The 15179-nt window shown below is 33.2% G+C and overlaps 1 protein-coding gene across 1 annotated transcript; it reads left to right on the top strand.

The window, feature by feature from the left end:
• Window positions 1–5420: 5420 nt before the first annotated feature.
• On the top strand, window positions 5421–9212 carry LOC119612057. The gene has a single exon (XM_037967779.1). It carries the CDS (start codon window positions 5421–5423, stop codon window positions 9210–9212), a length of 3792 nt encoding a protein of 1263 aa, XP_037823707.1.
• The last annotated feature ends 5967 nt before the right edge of the window (window positions 9213–15179 follow it).

Here is a 15179-nt window from a genome sequence, read left to right as displayed (position 1 = left end):
TCGACTATCCGTCCCAAGGTTTTAAGTAGGATTGACGTAAGACTTATCGGTCGAGAGGACTTAGGTGTCGAATAGCTAGGTTTCCCTTGTTTAGGTATAAATATTACCCTTGCATCCTGCCATTTAATGGGGGTATATGTGAATTTCAAGCATGCAGTGAATATCTGAGACAGATGTACGGAAACCAGTCCCGCCTCCATCTGTAAGAGTGCCGAAAATGCCATCCGGCCCCGCAGCTTTATAGGGAGCGAAGCTCTTGATTGCCCCTTTAACCATATCAGATGTAATTACAATTTCCGTGTTAGCCTCCCCTTGCTCCAATATAGGTTCATCTATGTTATTCGATATACCGGGTGGAAAATGATAGTCCATTAAGAGTTTCATTGTCTCCTCCATATCCTCCAGCCTCCTGCCCGTATCATCGACCATAGATTCCGGTTGGACATGAGTTTTGGATAGGAATTTTTTATCTTCGATACGTCATTTACGCTGTCTACCTGTTCACAGAAAAGTTTCCAGGAGTCTCGTTTGGCTTTACGAACAATTTTCTTATATTCACCAAGTTTACTACGATACTCATCCCAGTATACTGGGGTCTTTTTACGCCGTGCCCGGTTAAATAGTGATTTAATCCAGAAACCTTGTTGCGAATCGTCCAAGGTTCCTGTATTAAAGCTATATGTATTTTACATGTGTTAATTTTAGCCATCAAAGCGTTAGTAGCCGTCTCACTACGATGGAGGTTTATTTGGATAACCTAAATCACAGTCTTCCAGCGAGCTAGTGATCACCTCCCCGCTCGTTGGATTTGACTCCTCCGGGTAACCTGAAGTGGCTATTGATGCAGTGGGAACTATAGATGGCACTGCGGTGCCTTATCAGGCGTAGGAAGAGCAGTCTTTTTAATCGACACTTTGCCAATTTTGGACAGCACTGCAGTTCTGTCTTTTGGCGAGTAAGTAATTTCCTCCTCAAAATTACCAGTAGTGTCCTTATCGGGGCCGGTTTTGACAGCCCTTTCAATCGGCGCCTCCCCAATTTTGGGAAGGGCAGCTGCACCTTCTTTTGGCGAGTTAGTGGTACCTTCCTCGCTTTTAGGATTTGACTCCTTAACGTCACAGTAGTTGCTACTGATGGTGTGGTCTTTCGAGGCTTGTTGTAACAGCCCTTTCAATCGGCACCTTCCCAATTTTGAATATGACAGCTTTAGATGCGAATTAAGCCCTACCTTTATTCTTGGCAAATAAAGTTCCCTCAGGTTCTTCTTTCCTGTAAAAGACGTCCCATTTTTCCACGGCCAGCTCAGCATTTTGACCACCAAGAATTTCCAGTATACGTTCATTAGCCTGTTTACTGCCCCATACTTTTATGTAGACAGTGGACTTTAAGAGCACCGGAAGCTCGCTCTTCTTTTCCAGTCCCAGCAAAGCGCCGTCCCAGGGAGGAGGGATACTTTCCACCAAGTTCCTTAGGGTGCTAACACATCACGCCCATGCTGAACTCGCAGCTCACGCTCTCTATTGGTTGTTTGCCCTTTGAAGCGATTGCGTGGTCCATTATCATATTGTTGACCAGGTCTTCTATTATACTCTGTTGGTCTATTGGAAGTTTGCCTGTCGGATTACCGGCATCGTAAACTGCATAGCAGAGATCGTCCCGGTGTCTTCTTCTGTCAACTTTGGCGTAAGATGGCTGCTCTTTTCTTTTTCCACTGTCTAGCCTCTATTTCCTCGCTTTTCGGGGCTTCTTTTGAGATACCTGGACCTTCGAGGTTGATTTTTTTTTTTTTTTTGTTTTTGTATAATTGGACCAGCACTCAGGGGGAACTGAGAAAATAGGTTGTGGGAAGGAGGATAGAGGGAGTAGTGTTTGTGGACATTTGATTTTAATCTTCTTATATAGAAAGTGGCAGGGAATACTTCTGCAGGAAGTTTATTCCACATACGAACAGTGCGGCTGAAGAATGAATTTTCCCTGTAGTGTGTTGTGCGGTCCACTGGCCAATCTACCACAAATGGGTGTGTTCTTGAAGAAAGACGTGTGTTACGCAAGAATATACGGGTATCAGGGACAAGTTCCCTAATTTCAAAGGAACACATTCCATTGTAGTATCGATAGAACCGTGAAATACACCCCACGTTGCGACGGTGCTCTAGTGAATCAATAGAGTTGGATACCCTACTGTCACCGATAAGTATCTTCGCCCTCCCTGTACGCGGTCGTGTAGCTCCAAAATAGACTTCGAAGCTCCGGCCCATACAGGAGAGTTGTATTCCATTTTCGGTCGGATATAAGTGGTGGAAATAGTAAGATCAGATGGAGTGAAGTAAGTCTTACACCGTTTCAAAAAACCGAGACACTTGAATGCTTCTTTTCACACTTGAAAAATGTGTTTAGTCCAGCGGACATCGTACTGAATTTTCATGCCCAGAACATCAAGAGTTTCTGATACCTTAATATTTACACCACCCATATATAGAGAGGGAACAACAATATCTGCCAAGCGTTTATGTGTTAAAAAACAACATTGAGTCTTGCGGGCGTTAAAATCGACTCTGTTACACGACCCCATTCAGAGATTTTAATCAAGTCGTGATTAAGCGATTCATTCATATTGCACCTCATTGCCCCAATCTCTAGACGGCTTGGCCTATGATTGAATGAATAAGAATGGCAGATACTGCTGTCATCAATGCTGTTGATAAAGAAATGCAAAAAGATAAAGAACAAAACAAGACAACAATTCTAATATTAAAATAAAAGTCCAGAAAATACAGAAGATGATGTAATTGGTGATAAGGAATTAAGATCATTACTGTGCCAACAATATCAAATAATTGAAACAACAAAAAGGGAGTAAAAGAAAAATACGCAAAAAAAAGAAGTATATAAAAAAAAAAGAATAAAAGTTTTCTATAGAATACAAGAAATGAATAATTATAAACTATTGAAAAAAAATTAAAATATAAGAAATAGAGAAAAAATTAAATAATTATATTATACATATGTCTATATACATACATATATGTAAATAGATATATAAAAATTGTGTTGGAGCATTTGGAGTTTTTTGGCCCAAGATGGTTTTCTCCAAATTGTTTTATTATTTTTATTATTAAATTCATTTTTTTTAATAATAACCCAGTTATTAATTGTTTTTTTTTTTATGAATTTTATTGGAAAATATTATTATTATTAAAACTAAAACTTAACCCTAAAACATAAATCTAAAAAGTAAAAATTAAATTTAATGACAACCCTGAACTCTAAATCTAAAAATGTTAAAAATAACTGTTCTTGCTGAAAACAAAAAAAATTAGAATTAAATGAAAATAACTAATAAATAATTCCAGTTTGCATTTATATATCAAACAAAACAGTCGTTTTTACTTACAAAATTTTTCCGCATAAAAAATTTTTTAATTAGCCATTTTTTTTTAAATTCATAATTTATTTGAATTTTTTATTGAAAACCTTAAAAATTATTAAGGTTATTCATTTTGGCGCCCGAGCAGGGACTAATTAAAAAATTTTTACAAAAGTTTTGATAATTTACTTCAAAAATAAGAAAAACTATTTTTTAATTTTTTTGATAATTTATTTATTTAAATTATTTTAAATTATAAAAATTAAAATAAAATTTTGATAATTTATTTCAAAATTAAAAAATAATTAAAATAAAAACATTTTGTGTGAAGTGTTGTGCGCGATTTATTCGTTTATTAAAAATATACGCAAGTTCCAACAACTTCAATATCTGCTGCTAAATGCCTCGTCGTTGCCGTTGCCGAAATTGCCGTCCATCACACAGACAGGGAAGTAGCGATTCTGGATTGTCCGAAACTGAGGTAAAAAGCGTAAATAATATTATGTTTAATTAAAACCTGTAATTTATTCAGGATTATTCTATAATTTATTTAGAAATTTTTCCGCTTAATTGCGAGCACAACAAAAAAAATATTATTTACGCTTCTTTTGAAATACATACATATATTTATTGTGAACAAAGCGCCTTTATTGAACGAATTTCGCGAGTGTTATTATAAAAACAAAAAAAAAATCATACACACGCATATATATTAAATAAAAATCGGCACTAAATTATTAATACGATTTAATATATCCGTAAACCGTCGGTAAATACAAAATTCGTTTTTTTTTTTATTTTATTTATTGCACTTTTCGCGAGTGATAATTTTAATAATTTTTAAAAAAGAAATTAAAATAATTAACAATTTATTGTTTTCTTTTGTTATTTATTTTCTTCTTCTTTCACTAAAAAAAAAAAATTCTTATTGTTGCCACATCTTGTTGTTTCATTCCGTTCGTTCCGTGTTGCCACTACGAACTAATAATTTAGAGTGGCCACTAATATAATTCAATTAGAGCTACCAGATCAACCACACATAGATTGTTCGCAATACACATAGAGAAATTATTTCCATACATATTTGTGAACAATCATTTTTTTGTGAGTTAAAATAAAAAATCAAATTTCTAAATTCTATTAGAATAGATTTTTATAAAGTCTTGGTAATAAATTATAATAAAGCAAATATAAAGAAAAAGGTAAAAAAAAAAAAATATATATATATATATATATATATATATATATATATATATATATATATATATATATATATATATATATATTTATTTATTACCAAAGTCTGGTTGCTACAAACGGATAGACATTTATGAACGAGGTTTTCTGTAATAATATCAATTGAAACAAAGTGACAACCTTTAAGTAATTTTATTCTGCTAAAATAAATTAACAAAAGAATCCGCGAATTTAGTGCGCAATCAATTTAAATTTATGCGAATTTTACTGACGAGATAATAATTTTATTGTGAATATTTGAGTCGTATTAATAATTAAATTTAACGGTGCTTAAGAATTTCTATAATCCGAACAATTTTATATTTCAATTTTAGTCCAAACGATTTCCATATTGTAGCATTTTAGACATTTAGTTTTTAAAATTATATAAAATTATATCAATTGAAACAAAGTGACAACCTTTAAGTAATTTTATTCTGCTAAAATAAATTAACAAAAGAATCCGCGAATTTAGTGCGCAATCAATTTAAATTTATGCGAATTTTACTGACGAGATAATAATTTTATTGTGAATATTTGAGTCGTATTAATAATTAAATTTAACGGTGCTTAAGAATTTCTATAATCCGAACAATTTTATATTTCAATTTTAGTCCAAACGATTTCCATATTGTAGCATTTTAGACATTTAGTTTTTAAAATTATATAAAAGAGTATTTCGAGGAAATCATTTGAGCGTATTATAATTTATTTAATCACGTTGAGAATTTTCTAAGTTTTATCCTTATTAAAGAGAAATTGTTTGAGAAAAATTTTGATTTTTTTAATTTTGTTGGGACAATTTAAGTTTTTCGATATGGCACCAAAAAAGAAACATCAAGAAGATCCTGTATCAGATGATTTAGATAAACTGATGCAGCGAAAAGCCAAAGTAGTTGAAAATATTGAAAGAATAAAGAAATCAATTTTGGAAAAAACTATTTCTTTCAATCCCTTTGAGATCGAATGTCGATTGGAAATTTTAAAAGATCATATCGATCAAGCTATGGAATTTCAGTCTCAACTGGATATTTTAGATCCAACAAATGACGACAGATCCGAGCTTGAAAATTTATGTGTAACCACGAAGTCTTTATTATTGAGTCTTCAGGCCAAGAATAGAAGACTAAGTTTTCAGGAAACTTCGTTTATGCAACCGCATAATTCTAGGCTTCCAAATATGAGACTTCCTAAATTCAGCGGAAAATATTCCGACTATAAGAATTTCATGAGCTTATTTGAGAATTTGGTACATAATGACCCAACCTTAACAGATATAGAGAAATTCAATCACCTGATATCTGATGAAGCTTTAGGGACAGTTAAGGCTTTTCAAGTAACTGAAGATAATTACCCCAAGGCATTAGCGAGTTTGAAGAAAGTTTACGACAATGACTGTCTAATCTTTCTGAAAAATATTTCAAAATTATTTGATCTTCCTGAGGTTAGTAAACCTTCAGCTCCAGCTTTGAGAAGCATGATAGACACAGTTTCCGCTATTTATGATTCATTGTTGTCAATTGGTGATGATAAAAAGATATCTAATGCAATATTGATTCATTTAGTGATGTCGAAAGTTGATCCAGTCACTAAATCCAAATGGGAAGAACAGCTTGATTTCGAAAGGCTCCCATTGTGGTCTGACTGCGAGGCTATGCTAAATAAAAGGTACCAGCATATTTCTGCTGATGAATCTTCGGGTGCAAAGCCCAAAATATACAAAAATAAAAATGAATTTCTGCCTAAGAAAACTTCAAAGACATCATTAGCTGTTACAAAACCTAAGCAATCTGTAGAAAAATGCCTATTTTGCAAATCTGCTGACCTCAATATATACAATTGCTCCTATTTCGTAACGATTCCAGTTGTTCAAAGATTTGACTTTGTAAAAGCTATACCTGCCTGCATAAATTGCCTTAAAAAAGGTCATACAGTAGCAAGGTGTAATGCTCAGAAATGCAGAGTTTGTGGTGGAGCACATAATAAACTATTGCATCGTTATAGTTCTGAATCGCAAAGTGCTAATACCGTTTCTCATGTAGATTCTGTGCCAAATGCACCAACTACTTTAAACAATGCAGTTAATCACTCATCATCCGATGATAATGTAATTCTTGCCACAGCAGTGGTAAAGGTGAAGTGCAGTTCTGGCGATTATGTACTGGCAAGAGCACTATTAGATTCCGGTTCTCAAACAAATCTGATTACCGAGGAACTTGCTCAAAAGCTAAGGATGAAACGAAAAATAGGCAGATTGAATTTAACAGGCATAGGTGAAGTAAATTCTATAGCTAAATCGAATGTAGAGATCTCCGTTATGTCGAGGGTTAATTCTACCCAATTCTTTTCAAAGTTTTGGGTACTAAGTTCAATTACGAACATCCAACCTGATCGCAGGATTTGCACAACAAACTCGAATATTCCAAAAAATATTTCCTTAGCAGATCCTGAATTTTATAAACCACAAAAAGTTGATTTGTTAATCAGTGGTGAAATGTTCTTTGAACTTTTATGTGTTGGACAAATTAAGTCTAATCCGAGTCTTCCAGTACTACAGAAAACATCTCTTGGTTGGATTGTGGCTGAAAGATATAATCAGCCAAAGGGCTCATGTTCAAAGGTATGTAATATTAGCAACATAATAGAAAATGAGGAAGCTATTGATTCAATTGTTAAAAAGTTTTGGGAACTTGAAGAAGTTTCCCACGAAAAACAACTAGTGTACAATGAGGAACAACAGAAATGTGAGGAAAATTTTAAGAATTCAGTTCGACGTTTACCGTCAGAGCGATTTCAAGTCTCACTTCCTTTCAAATCGGATACAAATCTCTTAGGTTCTTCTTACGATACGGCTAAACGTCGATTTTTAGCGCTAGAGCGCAAACTATCAAATTATCAAAACATGAGAGAAATGTATCACGATTTTATGAAAGAGTATGTTGATTTAGGACATATGTCTATTGCAAGCAATCAAATACCAATTTTCCCTCTTTATTTTATACCGCACCAATGTGTTTTAAGACCTCAAAGTACATCTACTAAACTTAGAGTAGTTTTCGATGCTTCGAGTCGTACTTCTTCACGAACTTCGCTCAATGATTTGTTGATGGTTGGGCCAACTGTGCAAGAAGAATTATATGCGATTCTAATTCGTTTTCGATTTCATAAATTTGTAATCACTGCAGATATAGAGAAAATGTATCGTCAAGTTTTGGTTGACGAAAATGACAGAAATTTTCAAATGATCCTTTGGAGACAAAGTGCTTCTGATCCACTACAAGCCTTTCGGTTGAACACCATAACATATGGAACGTCTAGCGCTCCATTTTTAGCGATCAGATGTCTCATTTATCTAAGCGATCTTTACAAAGAGACTTTGCCTATCGGGGCAAATGTTATTCGCAGTGATTTTTATGTTGATGACTTGCTAACCGGTGCCGATAGTTTTGATAAACTTATAACTATTCGAGATCAAGTGACTCAAATATTGAGTTCAGCTGGATTTAATTTAACAAAATGGTTTTCTAATCACCCCGATTTTAATATTTCTGATAGAACAGAAAAATTGTTACAAAATGATTCCGATTCAGCTAAAGCTTTAGGCATACATTGGGTTCCGAAGAATGATGCATTTAAGTTTAATTTGGAGAATGATTTTAAGAATCTTAAGGCGACAAAAAGAAACATTTTGTCGGTTTCTTCAAGATTGTTTGATCCTCTCGGACTTTTATGCCCCTTAATAACTAAATCCAAAATGTTACTTCAGGAACTTTGGATTCAAAAATTAGACTGGGATGAATCAATACCCTTGCGTCTCAATACTACGTGGGACAATTTTAAGGAAAATTTGTTGAAAATTGATTCAATCGAAATCCCAAGATTCGTCCACACCACTTCTTCAGCATCAGTTCAAATTCATGGCTTTTCAGATGCTTCAATTCGAGCTTATGGATGCTGTATTTACATAAGAAGTTCTATTTCAGATAATGTTTCTTGTCGATTACTAACAGCAAAATCGAAAATCGCACCACTCAAGACAAAATCTCTTCCGAGACTTGAGTTGTGTGCAGCACACTTATTAGCAAAATTGTGGATTCGAGTTAAAAGAATGATCAGCTTTGAAATCGAGAGTGTATATTTCTGGAAAGATTCAGAAATCACTTTACATTGGATAAAAACTCATCCATCTACTCTCGCAACATTTGTTTCGAATAGAGTTGCCGAGATACAAGAATGGTCAGAAAATGTTTCATGGCGCCATGTGCCTACACGGCACAACCCAGCTGACCTTGTATCAAGAGGATGTGATGTAGACGATTTGAAACAATCGATTTGGTTTGATGGTCCTTCATTCCTTTTAAATGATAACTCAATGTGGCCTGTTAATAATCACTTTGAGTTAACAGAGGATCAAGTGTCTTTAGAAAAGAGAAAGACTAATGTTCTTGCAGCAGTAGAGAAATCTATGAATTTGGAGAATGTTTTCTTGAAGTTGATCGAAGATCATTCATTATATAAAAAAATTTTAAGAATCACATGCTATGTGCTAAGATTCATTGATTGTTGCAGGAAATTTCCAAATCAAAACACCCTACTGCTAAGGAAATGAATTGGGCCTTTTATAGATTAGTAGAAGTTATCCAGAGGGAAAGTTTTTCTGAGGAGATTCATAAATTACAGAAATCTCTGGTGTTGCCATCAAATATTCAAAGGCTTACACCATTCATTCACAATTTTACTGAGAAAAAGAGAACATTTTCACTAATAAGGGTAGGTGGGAGGTTGCTAAACGCACCGTTGCCTTATAATACTAAATTCCCACTATTATTGCCAAAGAGAACAACTTTTGTTACTCGATATTTGAATAATCTGCACCTCGAGAATTGCCATGCTGCACAGTGGGGCAGAATGGAAAATTTTTGGAAATAAATCTGGCATTTCTAAACGGCTGATCCGATCGGGATAAAATTTGGCGTGAGCGTAGCCAAGGAGTATTCGAGTTTAAGTTTTGAAGATGAACCCTGCAGATGCCCCAGGGACGGCGCTGTGGCGGCTCAAAGTAGGGTACCTACGACATGTAAAATTTTTAAACTCGTGCCATTTTTTTGTTTTTCACCCAAATACAAAGATTTATATTTTGTGAATGCGCTCGACGAGATCTTGAAAAAACATGCTTGGACATACTACTTATCTCTTATAATATCCGAGTTATAGGCATTTAAAAATTTAGTGATACAAAATTTACCATACCTTGGTCCGCCTTTTTTTGAATACCGGGCGTAATTTTGGACCAAATGGACTCAATTTTTTCTTGTTAGTTAGACAACAAAATTTCCAATAATATACAAAAAATTTCAGATCAATATTGTTTACAGATCCAAAAATATACGTTTTTTAATTTAAAAATTCAAAAAATTTTAGATTTTTGGCGTTTTTTTGCCAAAAATGTATCTTAACTCTTTTATTAATAAAATAAAATTTTTATTAAGAACATATAACAATTTTATAGTTTTCTAAAAGGTATCTTTACGCAGAACGCTTTGGCGTAAAAAACTTGTCCTATTTTTTGAAAATGTTGCTACTGCGTCCTTCCGAATATGACCTATTTTTTATCAAAACTTCAACTTTGGGCGACATGTTCTAAAATCCCAAAGCTGGGATCAGAAAACTGAAAGCAGTTTTGGAAACCTCAATATGTTTTCTATTTACTCCAAAAGTATTTTCCCAGCCCTGAAAGAAATGTGGACCCTATGGGCAAAAAAGTAAAAAATCCCATTTTTGGGATTTTCATTCCTATTTTTGGGAATTGCGGGATGCCCTTTGACCTTTTCAATTGTTTTTTTTGCATATTCTTATTTGAAATGACAAATTTAACAAGCGTTGAAAATTTCATTGAGTTTTGTTCATAAATAAAGATTTTGTCATATATTACATATTTGTTTAATTTCTAAAACTATGATTTATATCAAAATTTTAATAGGATCGCAGATAGCTACAACAATTTAGTCCATATTTATCCCTTAATATCATTTTTTAGTTAGATATGGAAATTCTCGACCCTTTACAAAAAATTTCAAGCCAATATCTCAATTACATTCAAAAATATGTTCATTTAAACCTGTGTCCTTTAATTTCATCTTTTTCATATTTTAGTATTAAGTATGACAGAACATACATTTGGTGTTGAATAAAATATTTGGACAATTTTTAAAAATTATTTAGTTAATTATTTTATTATAATATTGTATATAAAATAAAAAAATTATAATTTTATTATGAGCCACGCACAACAACACCTAAATCACCCCACACAAATTACCTTTCCCGCCCACCGAAATATAAAACACAATTTAATACAATATCATCAGTTAGTATAATAGCTTTTTTTATTTGAACTGTTTATCTTAAACATAATACAATTAATTCTTACAACCTACTTATATAGTTAATTCCTAACACTACTTATTTTCTATAAAATAATCTGTCATATCGGTATACATATCCAGAAGGTAATATAAGTCCTTTAAATCTTCCTTGTTTTGAGATGATAGAGTTTCATAACAAATCCATCTTTTTCGCATAGTTGAAAGAACAGGATCAGAAGATAGAAGTAAACTATTAAAAATATCTTCATTCTGTGATTGCCTGGAGCATTTTCTTGAGCTGAATAGTTGAACATGCTTAAAATCTCGATTCCTCGCTTCCTGGGCTTCTTCTGTTAACTCTCCAAGTGGAAGAATATTCGATTCAATTATTATTTGACCATGACACAATACTTTGTGTACTGTTGGTGTTAGTTCCCTCCATGGATACAGAGATACAAGTAATTTAGAAATTTCAGATGTGTATTCCCCAAATCGATTTTCATTAATTTTATGTTTACTATTCAGTGCCATTAAAATAGTTGTAACTCTTCGAAGCAACTCCTTGTCGATTCCAGTTATTTTTGAAGTAATTTCAAAATCACGAAAAAACCTTCTCGACGTATTACCGTCATTTGTACTACCGCAACTTGAAAGTGGTTTGTCGATGTTTAATCCCATCTGAACTTTAAATTCTTCTTGGATTATGCTTTTTTCCGCAGCTCTCAGTTCTTTCAATTCTTCATTATTTTTTGTTGATTTAGTAGGATAGTTTGTTTTTTTTCCTGGATCGCCTTGTATGATGGTAATATATTGTGTCCTTTTTTATGCAGAGCTTTCCTTAATATTTGGTACTTATTTCGACTGAGACCCAGTTCCAACATAAGCGCTATTGCTTCCTCTTCAGTAAAATTTGATTATGATGTTGGAGTTGGTATACTTTCCACAATTCGCTTAAGTCGTTTTGGTGATGCATTAGGAAGAATAGTTGCAATATGTACGACATCCATATGTTGGTTTTCCTTTTTCAGCATTTCGTTAAATGTATCAGCAATTTCCTCATTTGAGATTGAAAAAAGTTTTTGTGTGACCCTCTTTTTTTTTACCTTGAACATAAGTCTTCGTATGACTTGCAAGGCGCTCCTGTTGATGTGTTGTAAGTTGAGATTTCCGTAGTAGTTTCCATCCAACTACAAAATTTTAATCGAAATTTCTTTTGATTTCCATCCACAGACTTACTTTTTACATCAAAAAGTTTTAAAAAGTTTTCAATTTTTGATATGCCTGTTTTGTCTACTTTTCTACTATATGTAGTTTTTATATAATTTGAAATGTCTTCAATTCTTTCTGGCCCTTTTGAAGATATACTCCATAAAACGGAACACAACTCTTCGTACTTTAATGTAATCTTCATTGTAGATTTATTAAATATGGTACTTAAAATCTGAGAAGTTTACTTATATACCAATTCTTGTCATTTCCGATACAGGTATTCCAAAGTAAAAAATTACGAATTGTCTACCTATTAACATTTAGGACTATATTACTATAACCTGTAATTCAGTCATTGATATTTCTTATTAGTGAATGAATCGAAATTATCATTACCTGTATATTTTTACCTACATGATCATAAACGAAACAGAACGAAATGATCTGTCGAAAAAATTTAGGTAAAAAATAGTTATAAATTTTTGAAAATTTAAGCATAATAGGACCTTTCAATTATAAAGATAAGCAAACAAATAGAAAATAGGTAAATATAAGATTTAAATATGTGCTGTCATACTTAATACTAAAATATGAAAAAGATGAAATTAAAGGACACAGGTTTAAATGAACATATTTTTGAATGTAATTGAGATATTGGCTTGAAATTTTTTGTAAAGGGTCGAGAATTTCCATATCTAAAATGATATTAAGGGATAAATATGGACTAAATTGTTGTAGCTATCTGCGATCCTATTAAAATTTTGATATAAATCATAGTTTTAGAAATTAAACAAATATGTAATATATGACAAAATCTTTATTTATGAACAAAACTCAATGAAATTTTCAACGCTTGTTAAATTTGTCATTTCAAATAAGAATATGCAAAAAAAACAATTGAAAAGGTCAAAGGGCATCCCGCAATTCCCAAAAATAGGAATGAAAATCCCAAAAATGGGATTTTTTACTTTTTTGCCCATAGGGTCCACATTTCTTTCAGGGCTGGGAAAATACTTTTGGAGTAAATAGAAAACATATTGAGGTTTCCAAAACTGCTTTCAGTTTTCTGATCCCAGCTTTGGGATTTTAGAACATGTCGCCCAAAGTTGAAGTTTTGATAAAAAATAGGTCATATTCGGAAGGACGCAGTAGCAACATTTTCAAAAAATAGGACAAGTTTTTTACGCCAAAGCGTTCTGCGTAAAGATACCTTTTAGAAAACTATAAAATTGTTATATGTTCTTAATAAAAATTTTATTTTATTAATAAAAGAGTTAAGATACATTTTTGGCAAAAAAACGCCAAAAATCTAAAATTTTTTGAATTTTTAAATTAAAAAACGTATATTTTTGGATCTGTAAACAATATTGATCTGAAATTTTTTGTATATTATTGGAAATTTTGTTGTCTAACTAACAAAAAATTGAGTCCATTTGGTCCAAAATTACGCCCGGTATTCAAAAAAAGGCGGACCAAGGTATGGTAAATTTTGTATCACTAAATTTTTAAATGCCTATAACTCGGATATTATAAGAGATAAGTAGTATGTCCAAGCATGTCGAGCGCTTTCACAAAATATAAAAATCTTTGTATTTGGGTGAAAAACAAAAAAATGGCACGAGTTTAAAAATTTTACATGTCGTAGGTACCCTACTTTGAGCCGCCACAGCGCCGTCCCTGGGGCATCTGCAGGGTTCATCTTCAAAACTTAAACTCGAATACTCCTTGGCTACGCTCCCGATCGGATCAGCCGTTTAGAAATGCCAGATTTATTTCCAAAAAATTTCCATTCTGCCCCACTGTGTGCTGGCACAAAAGCCTTAATAGCGCTTTCCAGGGAAAATATCTGGCTAATAAATGCCAAAGAAGAGTGTAGCAGAATAGTTCGCAAATGTGTTCATTGTTACCGCTATAAACCAAAGCTTATGACTCAGATAATGGGGAATTTACCCACCGATAGGGTGAGAGCTCTGCGTCCTTTTTTAATAGTCGGCGTAGATTTTTGTGGACCCGTGAATATTTCGTTGCGTATTCGCGGTCGACCACCAATAAAAATGTATATAGCGGTTTATGTTTGTTTCACATCAAAGGCTGTTCAAAATTAGAGGTCTTCCCAGCAAGGTGTATTGCGACAACGCCACCAACTTCGTAGGAGCCAGCCGAATCCTCAAAGATCTGGTAGAAGCGTTCGAGAGAGCCAAAGGGGACGTCGTGTCGTTCGCAGCGTCGTACAAGGTCGACTTCACCTTCAGCTTGGTCCAGAGACTACGTCCTGGGGTTGCAGGACAAAGGCAAGTGGTGTCAAGAACAACCCAGTCTACAAACGGGACAGTTAGTGGTGGTCCACGAGGACAATCTCCCGCCTCAGGAGTGGCTGACCGGGATAGTCGTCCGCGTAATCGAAGGGCAAGACGACAAGGTCAGAGTGGCGGAGGTAAAAACCAAAGCAGGCGTATATAAACGCCCAATTACTAAACTGGCACCGCTACCAATTTCTTAAGCACCTACGGTCCCTCAATGGGGCCGGAATGTTGGAGCATTTGGAGTTTTTTGGCCCAAGATGGTTTTCTCCAAATTGGTTTTTTTTAATATTTGAATTCTTTTTTTTGCCTTTTTTATTAAATACTTTTTTATTATTAAATTCATTTTTTTTAATAATAACCCAGTTATTATTTGTTTTTTTTTATGAATTTTATTGGAAACTATTATTATTATTAAAACTAAAACTTAACCCTAAAACATAAATCTAAAAAGTAAAAATTAAATTTAATGGCAACCCTGAACTCTAAATCTAAAAATGTTAAAAATAACTGTTCTTGCTGAAAACAAAAAGAAATGAGAATTAAATGAAAATAACTAATAAATAATTACAGTTTGCATTTATATATCAAACAAAACAGTAGTTTTTACTTACAAAGTTTTTCCGCATAAAAAATTTTTTAATTAGCCATTTTTTTTTTAATTCATAATTTATTTGAATTTTTTATTAAAAACCTTAAAAA

The sequence above is a fragment of the Lucilia sericata genome, unplaced genomic scaffold (assembly GCF_015586225.1).
Source record: "Lucilia sericata isolate MDLA Ls3-8-SP2 unplaced genomic scaffold, ASM1558622v1 Contig000033F_arrow, whole genome shotgun sequence".
Lineage (NCBI taxonomy): Eukaryota > Metazoa > Arthropoda > Insecta > Diptera > Calliphoridae > Lucilia > Lucilia sericata.
This window is presented reverse-complemented; position numbering and strand designations above follow the sequence as displayed.